The sequence below is a fragment of the Halichoeres trimaculatus genome, unplaced genomic scaffold (assembly GCF_033239565.1).
Source record: "Halichoeres trimaculatus isolate MK-OKI-2021-1 unplaced genomic scaffold, fHalTri1.1 fHalTri1_scaffold_20, whole genome shotgun sequence".
NCBI classification, from domain to species: domain Eukaryota; kingdom Metazoa; phylum Chordata; class Actinopteri; order Labriformes; family Labridae; genus Halichoeres; species Halichoeres trimaculatus.
Genome location: NW_027437198.1, coordinates 7,866,026 through 7,881,901, shown reverse-complemented (window position 1 = coordinate 7,881,901; position 15,876 = coordinate 7,866,026). Strand labels below are relative to the sequence as shown.

Below are 15,876 nucleotides of genomic sequence, written 5' to 3'. Positions count from 1 at the left end.
CGGGTGGGAAATACATAAAGACTACACCATTTCGAATGACTCTTTTTCAGAAAATTATCAGGAACTCTGGACTCTCAAGATCATAAACAATTAATTATTTAGGATTTTTTTTTCTTCCTTTTTTAAAAACAGTTTCTCACACAAATTATTTAGACCCAATGGATATTTTAGAAACTATAGTTCTAGCTAAAATGCAGGCCTCGTTATGTTATGACCCATTAAAACTTCAAGATTAAGCATGCTCATCACAAATCAATTTTTATTTGAATTTCCAAATACTGCTATTGTGCTTATGGGCTCTGCTTACACCACAGAATAAATATAAAATGACAGTAGTCTTAGTGAACTCACCAGTTGGTTGCTGACAATGTCAAATGAAACTCAAATAAAGCTATCACCGCTCCAGAAATGCTGACTTCCTTTAAAACCAACTCTATGAGCCAGTTAGGGGCTAAAGAGAAGAGGCCATTAAGGCCAAGAATTTTTTTTCCATTTTCCTAAAGGTTTTTTTTCAAAACTGGAGCCAGGCTATATATATATATATATATATATATATATATATATATATATATATATATATATATATATATATATATATATATATATATATATATACACACACACACACACACACACACACACACATATTGGTTTCCCCTTGGGGAAATTCTATTCTATAATACCCCAGCTATGTTGAACAATTTCCTTTTTTCAATGAACTAAAATTTTTCATTATACTTACCTACCTTAATTATCAAAGTATGGCATATTTGATGTTTGATGCGTCCGAGAGGGGAAAATAGTTAAATGCTTAGGCTCGAAGATCAGGAGCGGGTCGAAATGGTTGAGTCGTTTGCAGCCGTGAACTTCTCAGTGCAATTGCCACAACAAAGATGGCCGACCGCGGCTGACGTGTGTCCCTCGGCTGCCCGTATCTGCCTGAAGGTCCTCACGAAAAAAACAAGTTGGGGTCCTTTCTTGCGATAGGCTAGCTGTCGAAAAAGGCACTCGAGCCACATTGTTAAACACAACAGTGAAAATTTGCCATAAAGTAAGAACATTGGGTGTCGATTAGAGTGTTTGGGTGATGTTGATTAAATCCAGGTTTCATTCAGTTCGGTTATTTACGCCCTAACTTGTCTGGTAGTTTTGTTATTGAACGTCGAAGGGTGTGTTTTTTTCGGTTAGCACCGCTAACATTTGCGACGCAATCAAGCTCACGGTTGTCATCAAACCAACGCAACTCTTTCTGAAATCTAGCTGATAATTAAGGACGTAAGTACAGATGAGATGTGCTATTCGTTGGTACAGTCGTTTTTTTGCTGTTTTTTTCTTCAAGAAAGAGACCGTGTAGATTACGTGACACAGGACTGGCCGCTTTAATAAATAATGCTAAGTGTTGCTAAAAACGCGTCAGAAGCCAATGCGTCTTACTGGTTTTATCACTAAAGAAACGGATGGAGCAAAATTACCGCGTCAATGACAGCTTGAGTTGAAAAATGTCTGTTTTCTGTTTGTTTTTCCACAGGGAGGCGTTGATGAGCAGTAATGTCTGGTATCGCTCTTAGCAGACTGTCCCAGGAGCGCAAAGCCTGGAGAAAAGACCACCCATTTGTAAGCAGCAGTACCAGGAGCTTCTCATTCTGCGTCAGCATGCTGTTAGATTGATCTCAAGTTTCTTACCCTGAATTTGTGTTACTGAATAAAAGAAAAGTAGGTTCTTGTTCCCACTGTGATGTTTCGTCTCTCCTGTAAATCTCACAGGGTTTTGTTGCTGTTCCCACAAAGAACCCTGATGGCACCATGAATCTGATGAACTGGGAGTGTGCCATCCCGGGGAAGAAAGGAGTAAGTTTACTCTTTAGGAAAGAGTCAGAAAGCATTTAAATGCATTAAAAACTGTAACTTTTAGAAGTTGAGTATTGAAGCTGCAAGCAAACAAACAAACCAAATCCCTGCATCTGCAGTGTATTGAAACAACAACAACAACAACAACAACAACATAACAGTACTGTTTATTAATGGTCAGAAGTTAGGTTGACTAAGTCATGCATGTAACTGTGAAATTAAGGAACTTAAATTAATGAATAAATTGACATTAGCATTGTATGTTTGAGGTAATACAAAGTTTAAAAATGGTGATTATATTAATAATATAGATAAGTAAAAAAACAAAAGTCTGAAGTGAATGCAGAAGTGTTACATAATGCTTAGAATTCTTTTTAACTTCTCTTTATTGATTATGTTTCTGTGATCATTCCCGTCTGTCTAATTTTGCCATGTCCGGTTTTGTTGTTTATCACATTTCTATGAATTTCTTCTAAAGACCTTTTTCTCCTCCCTTGTCAGACCTTGTGGGAGGGAGGGCTCTACAAACTCCGAATGCTGTTCAAAGACGACTACCCGTCCTCACCACCAAAATGTGAGTATCATTCAAAACTTCCTAAAGGGTTACAAAACGAGTCAAAGGTCAGGCAAAGAAGACACAGCTGTCTCTTCTCAATAAATCTAGAACAACAGGATAAATTTTGAATTCTAAAATAAGAGGTGAGGCTTGACAGCAGAATCAGATGCCAGCTCGTGTCCCTTTGCCACTTCCTGCACTTTCGACCATGAGCAAAAAGTTGACTCCAATTGTTTGTAAATGTTAAACGATCTATCGTAAAAGAAACTTTTAGACATGGATTGATGCTTGGTTGGGGTTCTAAATGTGATTTATTCAGATCAGATGTTGTTTATAACCCTTATTATTGATATTAGTGTGCAGATATGAGGAAAATTTCACTGTTCCTATATTAAACCTTTACAAAAGACACAACTTTTTCACTACTGCGCCAACGTTTCAGAGATAAAGGATTGAAATTTTGGATAATCACTGTTTCAAGTTACATCACACAAGTAGAAGTCCTGTTATATTACCTGTGATTTCAACTGTGGGTCATAAAACATCCATACTAATAATCAGTACAGTATCAGTACTCAAGTTTGATACTGCTTTAATAAAGATATCTTAGTACCAAGTAAAACATTTTTACTATGAAAATGAAATTATTCTGTTTACGTCATTTACACCCCAAGTACCGCAGGTTGACACAATTGGATTGTCGCCAAGCAACACATAAATATTTTCCTCCACACTTGTTACCAGTTACGGCAGAGCGGGCCCTCCCCTGTGTCACACACAAAAACCTGTACTTTTTCATCCATCATGTGACCTGTGACAAAAGATTGTTGCTTTGGTTTATGTGTGATTTTGAGGGAGCAGATTGATACCACTCTACTCTTTAGTCAGCTTCCTGACTGGACAGATTCTTTGTTCAGCATCAAATTTATGATGTTTTGTGACTCATAAAAAACAGTTCACCCTACACACATCCCATAGACTCTGTTGTCATCAACATTTCATCTTAAGGCTCTAATATTCCAATTTTACCTGTCAGTTTCTTGGTTTTACCCAGCTTTAATGTTGCCCTTTAAATTCAATTTTCATCTTGTGTCAATGATTTTTCCACAGGCAAGTTTGAGCCCCCAATATTCCATCCAAATGTGTATCCATCCGGCACTGTGTGTCTGTCGATCCTGGAGGAGGACAAAGACTGGAGGCCTGCCATCACCATCAAACAGGTCCCAACACTCACACATCAACACACACTTCTTTATTGACAAAGGAGATCCAGGGTTTACTTGTGGAGTGATTTAGCTCAGTGAAGTCCTGTCCTTTTCCTTCAGTGATTAGAAACTTAAAGATAAATTTTGGATTATGAAGAAGTGAGTGAACATGTTCCAAATTACAGACTGTGCTCTCACTGTGACTATATTCAGATCCTGTTGGGGATCCAGGAGCTGCTGAATGAGCCCAACATTCAGGACCCCGCACAGGCAGAGGCTTACACAATTTACTGGTAAGTTTGACGTTTTGCTAATCTCAAATATAACAGGATGACGGCCCATTATTTTACCCCCACAGTATTAAAATTCTGCAATCATACCTGCACCTTCTGTTGCTTTTTATAGCAGACTCTCCTAACCCTAACCCTAAAACCAGGAACTTATCAGGAACGTTTATTCTGTAACTCACTATAACTTAATTCATCTATAGGGTTTCTTTCTATGGATCCTCTAAATTAGCATCTCCAAATGTGTTTGCTCTACAGACGTTGGCAGTCTGAAGTCATGGTTTCATAACCACTTATATTTTCCATCACACCATTCCTTCGTTATGAAACCCCCTTCAAAAGAAATGAAAGTCAAAACTCTCAGCTCATCAATAATGGTGAAACTGTCAGCCCCTGACTGTCACATGTAACTGGTTAGTGACTGTGCACGCAGAACAGAAACCATGATGTGATACACGTTCATGTTAGCCCACTAGCTGTGGTTAGCTTGCACCATAAATAAGTCCCTTTAGCTTTTAGTTGAGCTGTTCCTGTAGAGGAGGGAACGTGCAGCTGTGAGCTCACAGAAAGAATCTGCTGCACTCAGCATTCATGTTGACCAAAGGTTCAGATACTCTTGTTTATAAACAGGTAAAACGTGTTCTTAGAGACTCAAACATTTCCAAATAACATACTTTAGTGGCTATATCTGTGTCCCAATTCAGGGTATGCAGCCCACCAAGGCTGGACCCGGCCTTCGTAGCCTGCGTAGACTGCAAAGGCCAAACTGAATAGAGACGGTTTGGTCTACAGAGCATTTCCTGTTTATCACTCTTAACCTCACACAGCGCCACCCTCACCTGTCAGGGTTACTGTAGTTTCCAAACGCACGCAAACTAAAACCTTACATTTAAAACAGGATGCTTTTACTATTAATTTTGTAATTGTTTTACTTCACTAATAAAGAAAATAATAATAATAATAATAATAATAATAGAGAATGGAACCACCATGTACACATAAGAGTTAAGCAAGAATGTTTCTTTTCAACATTTGAACAAGCGCTAGAGGGGGATGTTAGAATTAAAAAAGTATAAAATGCAAACTGTTTTAGTTTTAACTGTGTACTGAATACTGAGTTGATTAAAAAAATAAATAAATACATAAAAATACCAAGTAATTTGTTTACCATAGAAATTAATGTATAATTTTCCATATTGAGAAGATTCATAATGAAAAACTGTTATTTCTCAGTATGTTACTTTAAAAGAGCCCAAATAACACATTTTCCACAGTAAAACAAAATCTTCCTCAATTTTTTAGAAATACAATCACATAGTTGTTGGCAGCAATCCCGCCCAATGAATCTTGGGATATGTGAGGCTAAGAAGGATTCACAGAATCCGTCCTACATGGCATCCAGAATGGAGGCCAGGTTTGTTGACCACAATGGTTGCATTTTGGAGGAGCCTTTGAAATGGGACAGCCTTCGACGCACCGCTGTGATGTTATCTGTCTTCAAGTTCAGCCCCCGCTGGCTGCAGCCCCTGAACCGGGACATAACTTATAACTATGAAACTTATGGTACAGTCAGAATCCCTCACCAACATGTCCTGCTGGCCTGTGAAAGTACTGCAGGCAGGCTCAAGAGACTAATTACCTCCACCAAGGAGGTTATGTTTTTTGAAGAGTTTGTCTGTGAACAACACAACTCAAAAAGTAACAAACAGATCTTGATGAAATTTTCAGGAAATGTTCAAAATGGAATAAGGAAGAAGTGATTAAATTTTGGAGGTGATCCAGATCCCCGTCTGGATCCAGGACTTTTTTTAAAGGATTCTTTATCATTGTGAGATAAGGCTGTTTTCACCATATGTGTAAATAACTCCACAGTAAATGGTCAAATTGCTTTGCAAATCAATACAAGACAAGGTCACCATAATTTCTGACAGATGTAAAAGTACGATCCAGATCCTGGAAATATTCTGGATACTAAGATCTAGAATATGACATATGTACTTGGTCGTCATAATTTTCAACACTGTCAGGAAACAAATTGTCATACAAACCTGTGACTAACACTAAATTGTAGCAGACAGTCTTCTGAAAGGGAGTATAACATTAAAGTAGGAATAAAGGATGGTGACAAATACAATATGCTTGGTGGAGGTCTGTGCTCTTTGAGGGCTTTTCTAGTTACAGAAAGGTAAATAAAGGTTGTATTTTGCTGCTCTGTAAACCGTTACAAATGTGGTAAGAGGAGTAATCCACTTTCACACCAATTTGCATTCATGCAATGTCTGGAAATAATTTAGTAAAAGGTGCTGGTAAGAGCATTTGGATTTTAAATATCCTGTCACATCTATGTGTGTTTCCATTGCAGTCAGAACAGGATGGACTATGAGAAGCGTGTACGGGCACAGGCCAAGAAGTTTGCCCCCACATAAAGAGGAGAGTGGGCCGGTGTACCGCCTGAGCAGCCTGAACTGATGAGACAGAGGAGGCAGTTGGCACCTGAAGGACCACCCCAATAAGAATCCATATTTAAGTATTACTACTAAAGTGAGCTTATTTCACCTTTTCTCTCTTTTTGAAAACAACTAAAGTTCCTGATTTAACCGTCTCCAACAATGCTTGTGCATATTTGATGATCATCTGCCGTCACGATGAGCGTTCACATCTGTTATTCTTGTATATTCCATTTCTCCTTTACTCTTTTTTTTTTCAACCATGATGGCTCACCTGTGCCTCCATTACCTCTGTAAGTCAAGCTAATATATCTAAAGAGCTGTAGAGAAAAGATTTCATATTCAGACCCCTCGCTCTGAGGAGGAGGCTTCACTTATTCTTTATTCTAGTTTATGAGCTCATCCAACCCCACGAGTATTACAGACAGTGTGTCACGGTTATGGAGGACAAAGTCGTCCCATTGTTCGTATATGACTTTACAGAAAGATTAAAAAAAGAAAAAAATGGTTCAGAAAACATTTGTTTTTTCAACTCATCCTGGTTGTTACATTTTTTCCTTAGAATTTGATCTGATCGCACCCAAATGATCCTGTTTATAACTCAAAAAAAGACCCCATTATTTGTGTTAGCATTTGGTCTAGATCCACTTTAGTCATGACTGTGATTGGTTGGAAGTGAAGCTCCACATCCTCAAAAGGGAGGAGTTACAGTTTAAAGTTGATCTCAGTGAATAATCGGGATTCAAACCGTACAACAGTTTTTTTTTAGTGATAAGACTCATGCACGTTAAACCAGTCACTCAACATCTGCTTCACACACCGCTTTAGAATAAGGTAACAGCGACGCTTCTGAGTAAAAGTTACACAACTTGCTGCTTTGTGTTTTTTCAGCGCTTCATAGGTTATAACGAGTCAACAAACCTTCCTCCCACATGGCTTTGAAACAGACACAGACCTGTAAAAATCAAAATGCTGTCACATCTTTCAGTCAGTCAGTCAGTCTGTCAAACAGAAGCTGAAGGATCTTTATTGGAATGGCCTCTCAACCAGCAATGAAGGCAGATGAAAGTGCACTTGAAAGTTACGGCCTGAGATTTTTTTGCCTCTGGAAAAATGAGTGCATGTACATAATATAAATAAAGACAAATTGTGGAAGTTATGTTTTATATTGTTTTAGCCAGTTGACATTTGTGTGTGGTATTGTAACAAAAGAACATGATAAATGGCATTCAATTGTGAAATAAAGTTCAATAAAAGAAAAAAGAAATGTGTGCTGCTCTTTTGTTGATTAATTTATTCTTTTTTCATAAAATGTCACGACTTTAACTTGTGTTCCTGATGGCAAAATATACATACACTCATATACATGTATCAGAAGTCTGAGAAACTGGGAGTGTGTGGAAGTCTTGCACAGACTAAGGGAGGAACTGGGGACGTAGGAATTAGGCCCGACACATGTTCAAGGACACTAGCTACGTATACATGGGCCCAAATATTCCGCTTGCATTCAGTTTATTCCCTCAAACGGAAAGAATTTAACCTTTGTATACACCTCATTCTGAAAGAAAAGTGCCAATCTGAATGGACATTTAATCGGTTTCACAGGGGTGGAATATTCCTTTCCCCGAACCGATTGAGGTATCATGTATCCAAAGTTGTCAGGGTGCGTTCTTTCAGCGCATGCTCAGATATGACGTAAGACGCAACTAGAGACATTCCTCAATTTGTTTACGTTTTTCTGCGCATGCCCCGTTGTCTATTCTGTTTGATTATAGCAGCGCATGTAGACCAGAGATTGGAATCTTCCTTTCCGTGTATACTATTGTTTTCAGAAAAGTCATTCAGCAAGATTCCATTCAGAAAGACAAAAAACTCCTCATGTAACCGGGAGTTACATGAGGAGTGTATGTACTAAAAAAATATTTTACATAAAACGACTGATTTCGCACTGATAAGTAAATAAACTTCTTGTACTTTTTTAAAGGTTTTATTTAGAGACAAAGATATGACAAGAGAACTGACAAATTGTCATTAGTCAGACAAATTAGGGTCACAGCGGTGTTTAAAGGTTGTATTGTAGTGTCGGTCTGACTGATGGGGGAGATAGAAAGGGGGAAAATGTCGAACAAGTCAAAGGTTTTATTACAAGTTGTGGTGATATCTGTATCATGGGATTTGGTTATCATTCATTCATTTTCTGGACCGCTTATCCTGTTCAGGGTCGCGGGTGGCTGGAGCCTATCCCAGCTGTCATTGGGCGAGAGGTCAGGTACACCCTGGACTGGTCGCCAGTCAATCGCAGGGCTGACACAGATACAGACAACCATTCACACACACACTTACACCTACAGACAATTTAGAGTGTTCAATAAACTTGATGAGCATGGTTTTTCTTTGGACTGTGGGAGGAAGCCGGAGGACCCGGAGAGAACCCTCACATGTACGGGGAGAACATGCAAACTCCACACAGAAAGCTGGGAATTGAACCGATGACCTTATTGCTGTGAGGCTGCAGCACTAATTGTTGCACCACCATGCAGCCCTGGATTTGGATTTCTTTCAAAAATAAAGGGGTGTGGCTCAAAAACAGGACATTTGAGCCATCTCTAAACTTTACAGGGTTCTTAAAAGCATTCTAATCTGACTTTAATTTAATATTATGTTGCCTATATATATATATATATGAGTTTCAAAGACCTTTGTCTAATCAACTTGATAGTATCCTTAAAAATCTAAAAAAAATAAAATAAAAAAAAAAAAAAAAGGAAAAAGGATTGTATCTCTTTGAGGTTTATTATTCCACTGCTGGCGGCTGAAGTTGTATTTCATCCCTGTTTAAAATGACTGCTCTCACGAAATCATCCACTAGATTCTTTTTTTTTTTTAATTATTATTTATAAAATAATTTCTTATTGTCCAAGAAGTAATGATAAGATGACTATTTGAATTATGCTTTTTTTTGTTTTTTTTTTGTTTTGAAATAAGTATGTTCTGCATTAAAAGAATGCATGTTTTGGAAAACTTGACTAAAAAAGTTGCCGAAGTGCCAAATGTATCAAACAAAAGTGTATCTATAATTATAATAAAAAGCAATATTTTGTTTGTGGATTTGGTTAAAATAGTTAAGAAACATCTCAGTTTGAAAACATATGAATTTTATTTTTTTGGCTTTTTTTTTTTGGATGGGTCAGGCTTAACAGGGTGAATGTAAGTAGATCTTTTTCTTTTTTACAGAGAACAGAATAAGCACATCCAACGTAATATTCTTTTCTTAAAGCTTTCCCTGATGCCCTCAAGTGTTTTTTAATTTATGCGAAAAAAAAAGATGTACAAACACTTAAATCTCCGGTGAGGAACTGGCTGTAAGGGTTGGTGCTTCCTGTGGACAAAATAATTTGTCTCTGATGGGATTTTGTACGCAAAATGGCGTGTTTTAAACTTTTCTGTAAAGTGTCACATGCCATCAGTACTCTGACCCCCTTCACAGCAAAAACAGGTGTTGCGGACAAACCAAGGCTTATTGCAGATGGTCTCATTTCCTTTTAACGCAAAAAGAAGTTTCATTGTAAACAATAGTTGATGACATCATGGCTGACCACATCTCATAAGAGCTGTAACGTAACTTACACATCAAAGCAGCTGCTTTGTGCCTCTTTCACAATGTTTTTCACTTGTTTTGTTTCTTTGTATGTATTTATCTATTTTCCCCCTGAGTTAAACCTTGATGTAACGCTTTGGGTGTCATTCTTGAGAAATTTGACACCTTTTGATCTCGCTCACCTCTCCTGTGGTTTATCGGTTCAGCGCGGCCTCAATTGACCATAAAGGTCACAACCGTAGACTTCACAGGTGAGAAACCTGCATGTCTTTTTGGTATTATTTTTCACAGTTTGCGTGTTAACTTTGTGCTATTGTGGTTATTTCCTCTGAACATGCTGCTCCAGAAAAAAACCCCCCGAGGTGCTGTCCCTGATGCTGCTTTGACATCCTTGGTCAGCTCTGGTTAGTTTTTGCACAGTACCAGGTGCATATGTTGACGCCCAATCTCTCAGTGAAATAGGTTTAATAACATAAAACAAAAAAGAATGATGAGCCTGTAAAGCATCAAAACGTTTGCTACTGAGATAATTTTGAATGATTATGAAACTTTACTTTTTAAATTATTTTCAATTGTTGTACATGTTAATTATCTTGTCTTGCAATTATTTGTGTCTTCCTCTTTTGTCTTGTTTTCACATTTTTTTTCTTTTGTATCATGTTACAGTAAATCTCAGTTGCTTTGATGCATTTCTCGAATCATCCTCGACTTGTTCGTACAAACACCAAAATACCACGGATTACCTGCAAAAGGCCAGTCTCTTTATCAAAATCCTTAGTTCATCTTTCAAAAGTAAGTTTCTGTGTCAGTGAACATGTCAGTGCATCAGTCGGTGTGTATGGATAGGACAGTCAAAGTGCTGAGTTATGTTGTCAGTAACAGTTTACTCTAAAAGGACGTTTTGATGTAAACTATGCCTAAAGTTTTGATGACAGTTATTGTAAATTGTAAGTCCTTCCATCATTGATACTGGAAGGAGAAGAAGGAAAAGAAAGAAAGAAAGAAATAGAAATGTGAACATAGATCAGTCTCTTTAGGGAAAACTGGGAATTACAGGTCAGAGCAGTCTTCCTTCATCTCCTTATGTTCCTGTTTGCTGGGCCACAGATTCTCATCCACATCACAACAAAGGTCTTCTCTGTCCACAAAAAGTTTGAATGGTTGAGGTTGAGTTGTTCTGCATCCTTCAACCAACCTGGGTCATTGTGAGTTTATGGTTGAGAACATGGTCCACAGGTCTGATAGATCTTGATTGTCCTTTACAGTAAATGTGTTTCCACTGACAGTACAGAGGAAAGTACACAGACGTACTGACCAGTTGATGGTTCATGAGATGAAACTTTGAGCTATTTCAGAAAACTGGTTGATCATTGGTTGATCTGATGCTTCACACTCAAAATAATAAAAACAAGAAAAGAAAACAAAAAAGATAAGTAAACTAAAACTGTATCTTGTGTTCACAAAACTAACTGAAACTAACTAAAATGAAAGAGAAAATTCCCTTAGTTATAGTTTTTGACAATATTAATAGCCTTTAGGATTTAAATTAATCCGACACATTTTCCCAACCAATTTTAGACAGTTTTAGGCAGTTGTCAGTGCCGCACAGCACCATCATAGAGGCGTATAGGGACGAGCTTGTTTACTGCACTGACTGGCTGTGCACTGTGCTGCGACAAAACGTAAAGGATTCAGAGAATCTGTAATAGTTTAATTGTTACAGAGTCCAAGTTTTTATTTATTTAAGCTCATATTATACTGTTTTTTTTAATAATTTAAGTTAATATTATTTTTATGTAATTTATGTCACCATTATTTTATATAATTGATGCTTATATTTTTTATACTAAGTTTATATTATTTTCCTGTGTTTAAGGCAGCAGCCAACAGTTCAGTATCAGCATTGACTGAGCAGTGAGCACTATGTTGGACTTAAAAAAACAGTATGACAAAATATTTACTCTGACCTTTTTGAATCCTGCACCTGGTTAATAAGGTATGAAAAAACTAAAACTAAACTAAAACTAAACTAAAAATAAGCCTTCTTGCAAAAATCAAAACTAAATAAAAACTAGAATGCCCGCTCTAAAACTAATTAAAACTAAACTGTAATGGAAAATAAAATGTCAGAACTAACTAAAACTAAACTAGAATGACAAATCAAAAACTATTATAACCTTGGGGAGATGACCACACCTACAGCTCAACAGCATGCCACATCCACAAATATTCTGATGATACGGCTGTAGTGGCATGTGTGAAGGGAGGGGACGAATGGGAGTACAGAGGAGTCATCTCCTTTTTCACATAGTGGAGCAGGAGTAATGGTCTAATCCTGAACACGACAAAGACCAAGGAGATGATTATTGACTTCAGCAGGAAGCCCTCACATCAACCAATCACCGTTGATGGAGAGACAATCGAGGTGGTTAAAACATACAAGGATCTTGGAGTTCACCTCGACAACAAGCTGGACTGGTCTGTGCAGGCAAATGCCCTTTACAAAAAAGGACAGAGCAGGCTCCATTTCCACGTTTTTGTGTTTCATTTTCAACTTGTCGGTGAGAGAAAAAAAACTTAATGTACCAGAAGAGCAACAAGATGCTGACAGAAATGGAAAAAACCCGGCACCACAAAGTGAGGTTGAGCTTCCTACTCTGAGACCACAACACACACATCGCCCCAGAAACTGACACCTCCGCTCACTCTGGAAACACAAACGTAAAAGGACATTTTTACACTAAGCACGTTTGCAAAGCTCGTTTCCTAACAATAGAAGATACAAGAGGAGGTGAAATACCACAAAAAAAGATCATTAGCAAGATAAACGTAATATCTGTGATGCATCTTTGCTGTGGCTGAAACCAGTCAGTCATTATTTGAGTGGTGCTGGTCGATAATGTCTGGTTTTACAAACAGAATACACTTCAGGACAACAGGGATATCCTACATTTGTTTGTTTGGTTTTAGTATAGTAGAGTTTTTTTTTTTTGATGTGGTGAAGTGACAGTTAAAAGTTTCCTTAAATGATTCGACAATTAACAAGTTAAATAAACCCTGTCAGAAGAGTTCAGTTTGTGGTGGCTTGTACCAACATTTTGGATGGCTAATTCATTTTTCACTTGTTGCTAAAAGTAGAATGAGCCAGTTTAAAGTTTTGACACTCATTACCCATTGAGTGGTAATAAAAAAGCCAACATTACAGATTTTAAGGTTGATAGCGTTATTTAATCAATTATATTCTAGGGTTGCCAGGCGCCGCTCTGTTTGCTATGGCTGCCTATTGCAGCAGCTCTCTCTTCTTTGTCTGTTTCTTGTAATTTTTTCGTCTCTTTTTTTTGTAATCTTTGTAGTTGGAGTGGATCATTACTTTGTATGGCTCATTTGTTGGTCATGGACACCAAACTTTTTGTAGCTTCAGTGATATTCTAACTACTTTTTCTCCTGTGTTTGTCTGGAGATCCTACATGTAACCATGGCTGCATTGTTTTCAAGTGAACACAGCTGTTAGCAGCCTGTAGCATGTCAATGCTAACTGGTGTAAGGCCTGATGTTTCCCCACAAGGTGAGGAGAAGGAGGTGAGGAAGACGTGCTGGTTTTCGGGTGTGAGCTAAGAAGTGACGACATGGACCTGTCCTTCCATCCATTGTTATTGGGAACGTAAGATCTAAGATCTAAGTCCTGGACCCTGTGGAGGTGGAGGCTGGCTGAACTGGACAATGATGGACAAGCTGTCAGCATCTATTTTCTTATGGACCTTTTTGCACTTTCTATACACTTTCTTAATTTTGTTTTCTTGATTACTGCTGTGACTTAAATTTTGTTGTACTTGTTACAGTGACAATACAGTTCTATTCTATTCTATTCTATTCTATTCTATTCTATTCTATTCTATTCTATTTTTTAAAGCATAGCTGTAAAAGCGTAGCGTAGTTGTTAGTCAATAGCATATTACGTTAATCTACGTTTTGTAGCTTCTCTCAGTTTAGGAATTCATTTTCAGACAATAGTTATTTTTTCTCCATCATTTTGTTTGCTGCTACCTTCATTTCATAGCTACTGGTTTTTCCATATGACAGTGTCTTCTTTATCACTGTGCTTCCTTCCTACCCAATGAGTACCCTCTCTGGTCTTTGTGGTCTAGCACTCTACACGGTTTACTGGCAGAAACACTGATCTGGTCTTTAGCATGTCTCCACCTCAGACACGTTGGACTTCGACCTTACGAGAAGAACTCTTCACTCCTCTTTCTCAACTTCCTCTGCATGCTTCAGCTCTTGTCTCCCCCTTTCATCACTTCAGGCTGATGCTGACACCTCAGTAACTGCAGGAACTTGTGGGGGTGCATCAGACACTTCACCCTCTGGCCTAGAGCAGATCTGAGCCCACTTAGGCAGTGAAAACACAAGTGTACTCTGTCGCAACAGCTGTCTCTGTGTGCATGAATTCTTTGTGGTTTGTATATATGGATGAGTATTGCACAATGGCCCTTCATTGAACTTTAAGATGTAAATACAACAAAATTCTCAGAAACTAACAAAGATCTTAACTTTTCTGTCTGCTGCACTCACATTCAACTTTAAAGCTCAGAGAATAATTCAGTGAAAATGTCTTTGCTAATATTCCATTGGAAATATCTGAACGCAAATGTGTTTCAAAACCCACTTTCTCTCTGCTATTCAATCACATTTTATGTACTTTAAAGTTCCTATGAAAGGGTTTTTAGTTGATTAAGAATCAGATTTAAATGAACAACACTTCATACACCCCACAAAAAGAAAACATGATCATCAGCATAAAGACTGATAGTTTCTCTGCAGTGATATTTGAGACCCAAAAAGAGGTGTCAGGCAAAGTGATTTATTTCACACTGCAAAACATTTGACATTTTCCACAGCAATCATTCGTTTGATCATTACAAAGTAGGTAAATTATGACGCTAAAGATGCCGTGAGGAGGATCTGTTCTAATCGTACTGCTGCACCAACTTCTGGCTTAGAGTCTCACACACTGTTGTAAAAATGTGGCTTTTAACCAGGCATGTGTTTTTTTGGAAATAATTTTCTTTATTCAAGCCAACTTTTTACTGGATACAATGTGACGAGGTAAAGTATTTATCAGTACAGTTAAGTAGCACTGTTGTTAAAAGTGTGACAACAAGCAAACATAAGTTTGTACCGTATGCCAGTAGCCGGCTATATGTAGCGTTAGCATGCTACGGCGTATCTGTAGGCTAACATGACAACAGGCAAACTGTCAGTCCGTACAGTGGTTTAGTAGCCGTCCATTTGTAGCTTTGACAGCCCGGTGCTCTAAGACATGTCTGTAATGTGTAACGTTCGTGAATCCTGGTCGTAGGGTTGCCACCTTTGAGGCTGAAAAATAAGGGACACCCTCAGCAGCATGGGGGTGGGGGTGATAGTGGTAGGGCACCAGCTGTGGTGATGTATTAGTTAAAGTTTCAAGTCAATATGTAAGAATTTTAAAATATTTTTTCAATATTGTATTGAACATTGTTCATATTGTACTAATGAAATATCTGTATTTTTGATGGATTGACTGGAAATAACCAATCTGAGAAAATATTTTCAGTTAAACACTGTAATAGCTTAAAAATAATTTATACTATTCTGATGATTTTTTTAGTAGGATTTACTTTTCCAAATTTTTCACATTTTCTTAGTAAGATTCCTGTATCTGGAGATGTTTCAGGTATGAATAACTGTGAGACTGACATCTGTTTGTCCTTTGAGGCAACCGTGTAGCAAAAGCACCAGGCAACAGATTCTCTCACCCAATTAATGATGAGCACTTGTTCCACAATTAAAATCAATCAACCAACTGCTGTTTCCAGTGGGCAGACGCATGTTGAATTCAGACAGAGTGGCGCTTCGTTCAAGGCCATCTGGAAATACGGGACAAATTGTGTCCAGT

General features: G+C 37.9%; 1 protein-coding gene across 2 annotated transcripts; it reads left to right on the top strand.

The window, feature by feature from the left end:
* Positions 1–955: 955 nt before the first annotated feature.
* Positions 956–7,184, top strand: LOC141809971 (SUMO-conjugating enzyme UBC9-like). Of its 2 annotated transcripts, none has more exons than XM_074697256.1 (7): positions 956–1,275; positions 1,529–1,614; positions 1,765–1,848; positions 2,350–2,422; positions 3,515–3,624; positions 3,823–3,902; positions 6,259–7,184. In XM_074697256.1, exons 2-7 carry the CDS (start codon positions 1,549–1,551, stop codon positions 6,320–6,322), a joined length of 477 nt encoding a protein of 158 aa, XP_074553357.1. In that variant the 5' UTR covers positions 956–1,275; positions 1,529–1,548; the 3' UTR covers positions 6,323–7,184. The 2 variants fall into 2 exon arrangements, with proteins under 2 accessions (XP_074553357.1, XP_074553358.1); XM_074697257.1 differs by having other exon boundaries at positions 998–1,051.
* The last annotated feature ends 8,692 nt before the right edge of the window (positions 7,185–15,876 follow it).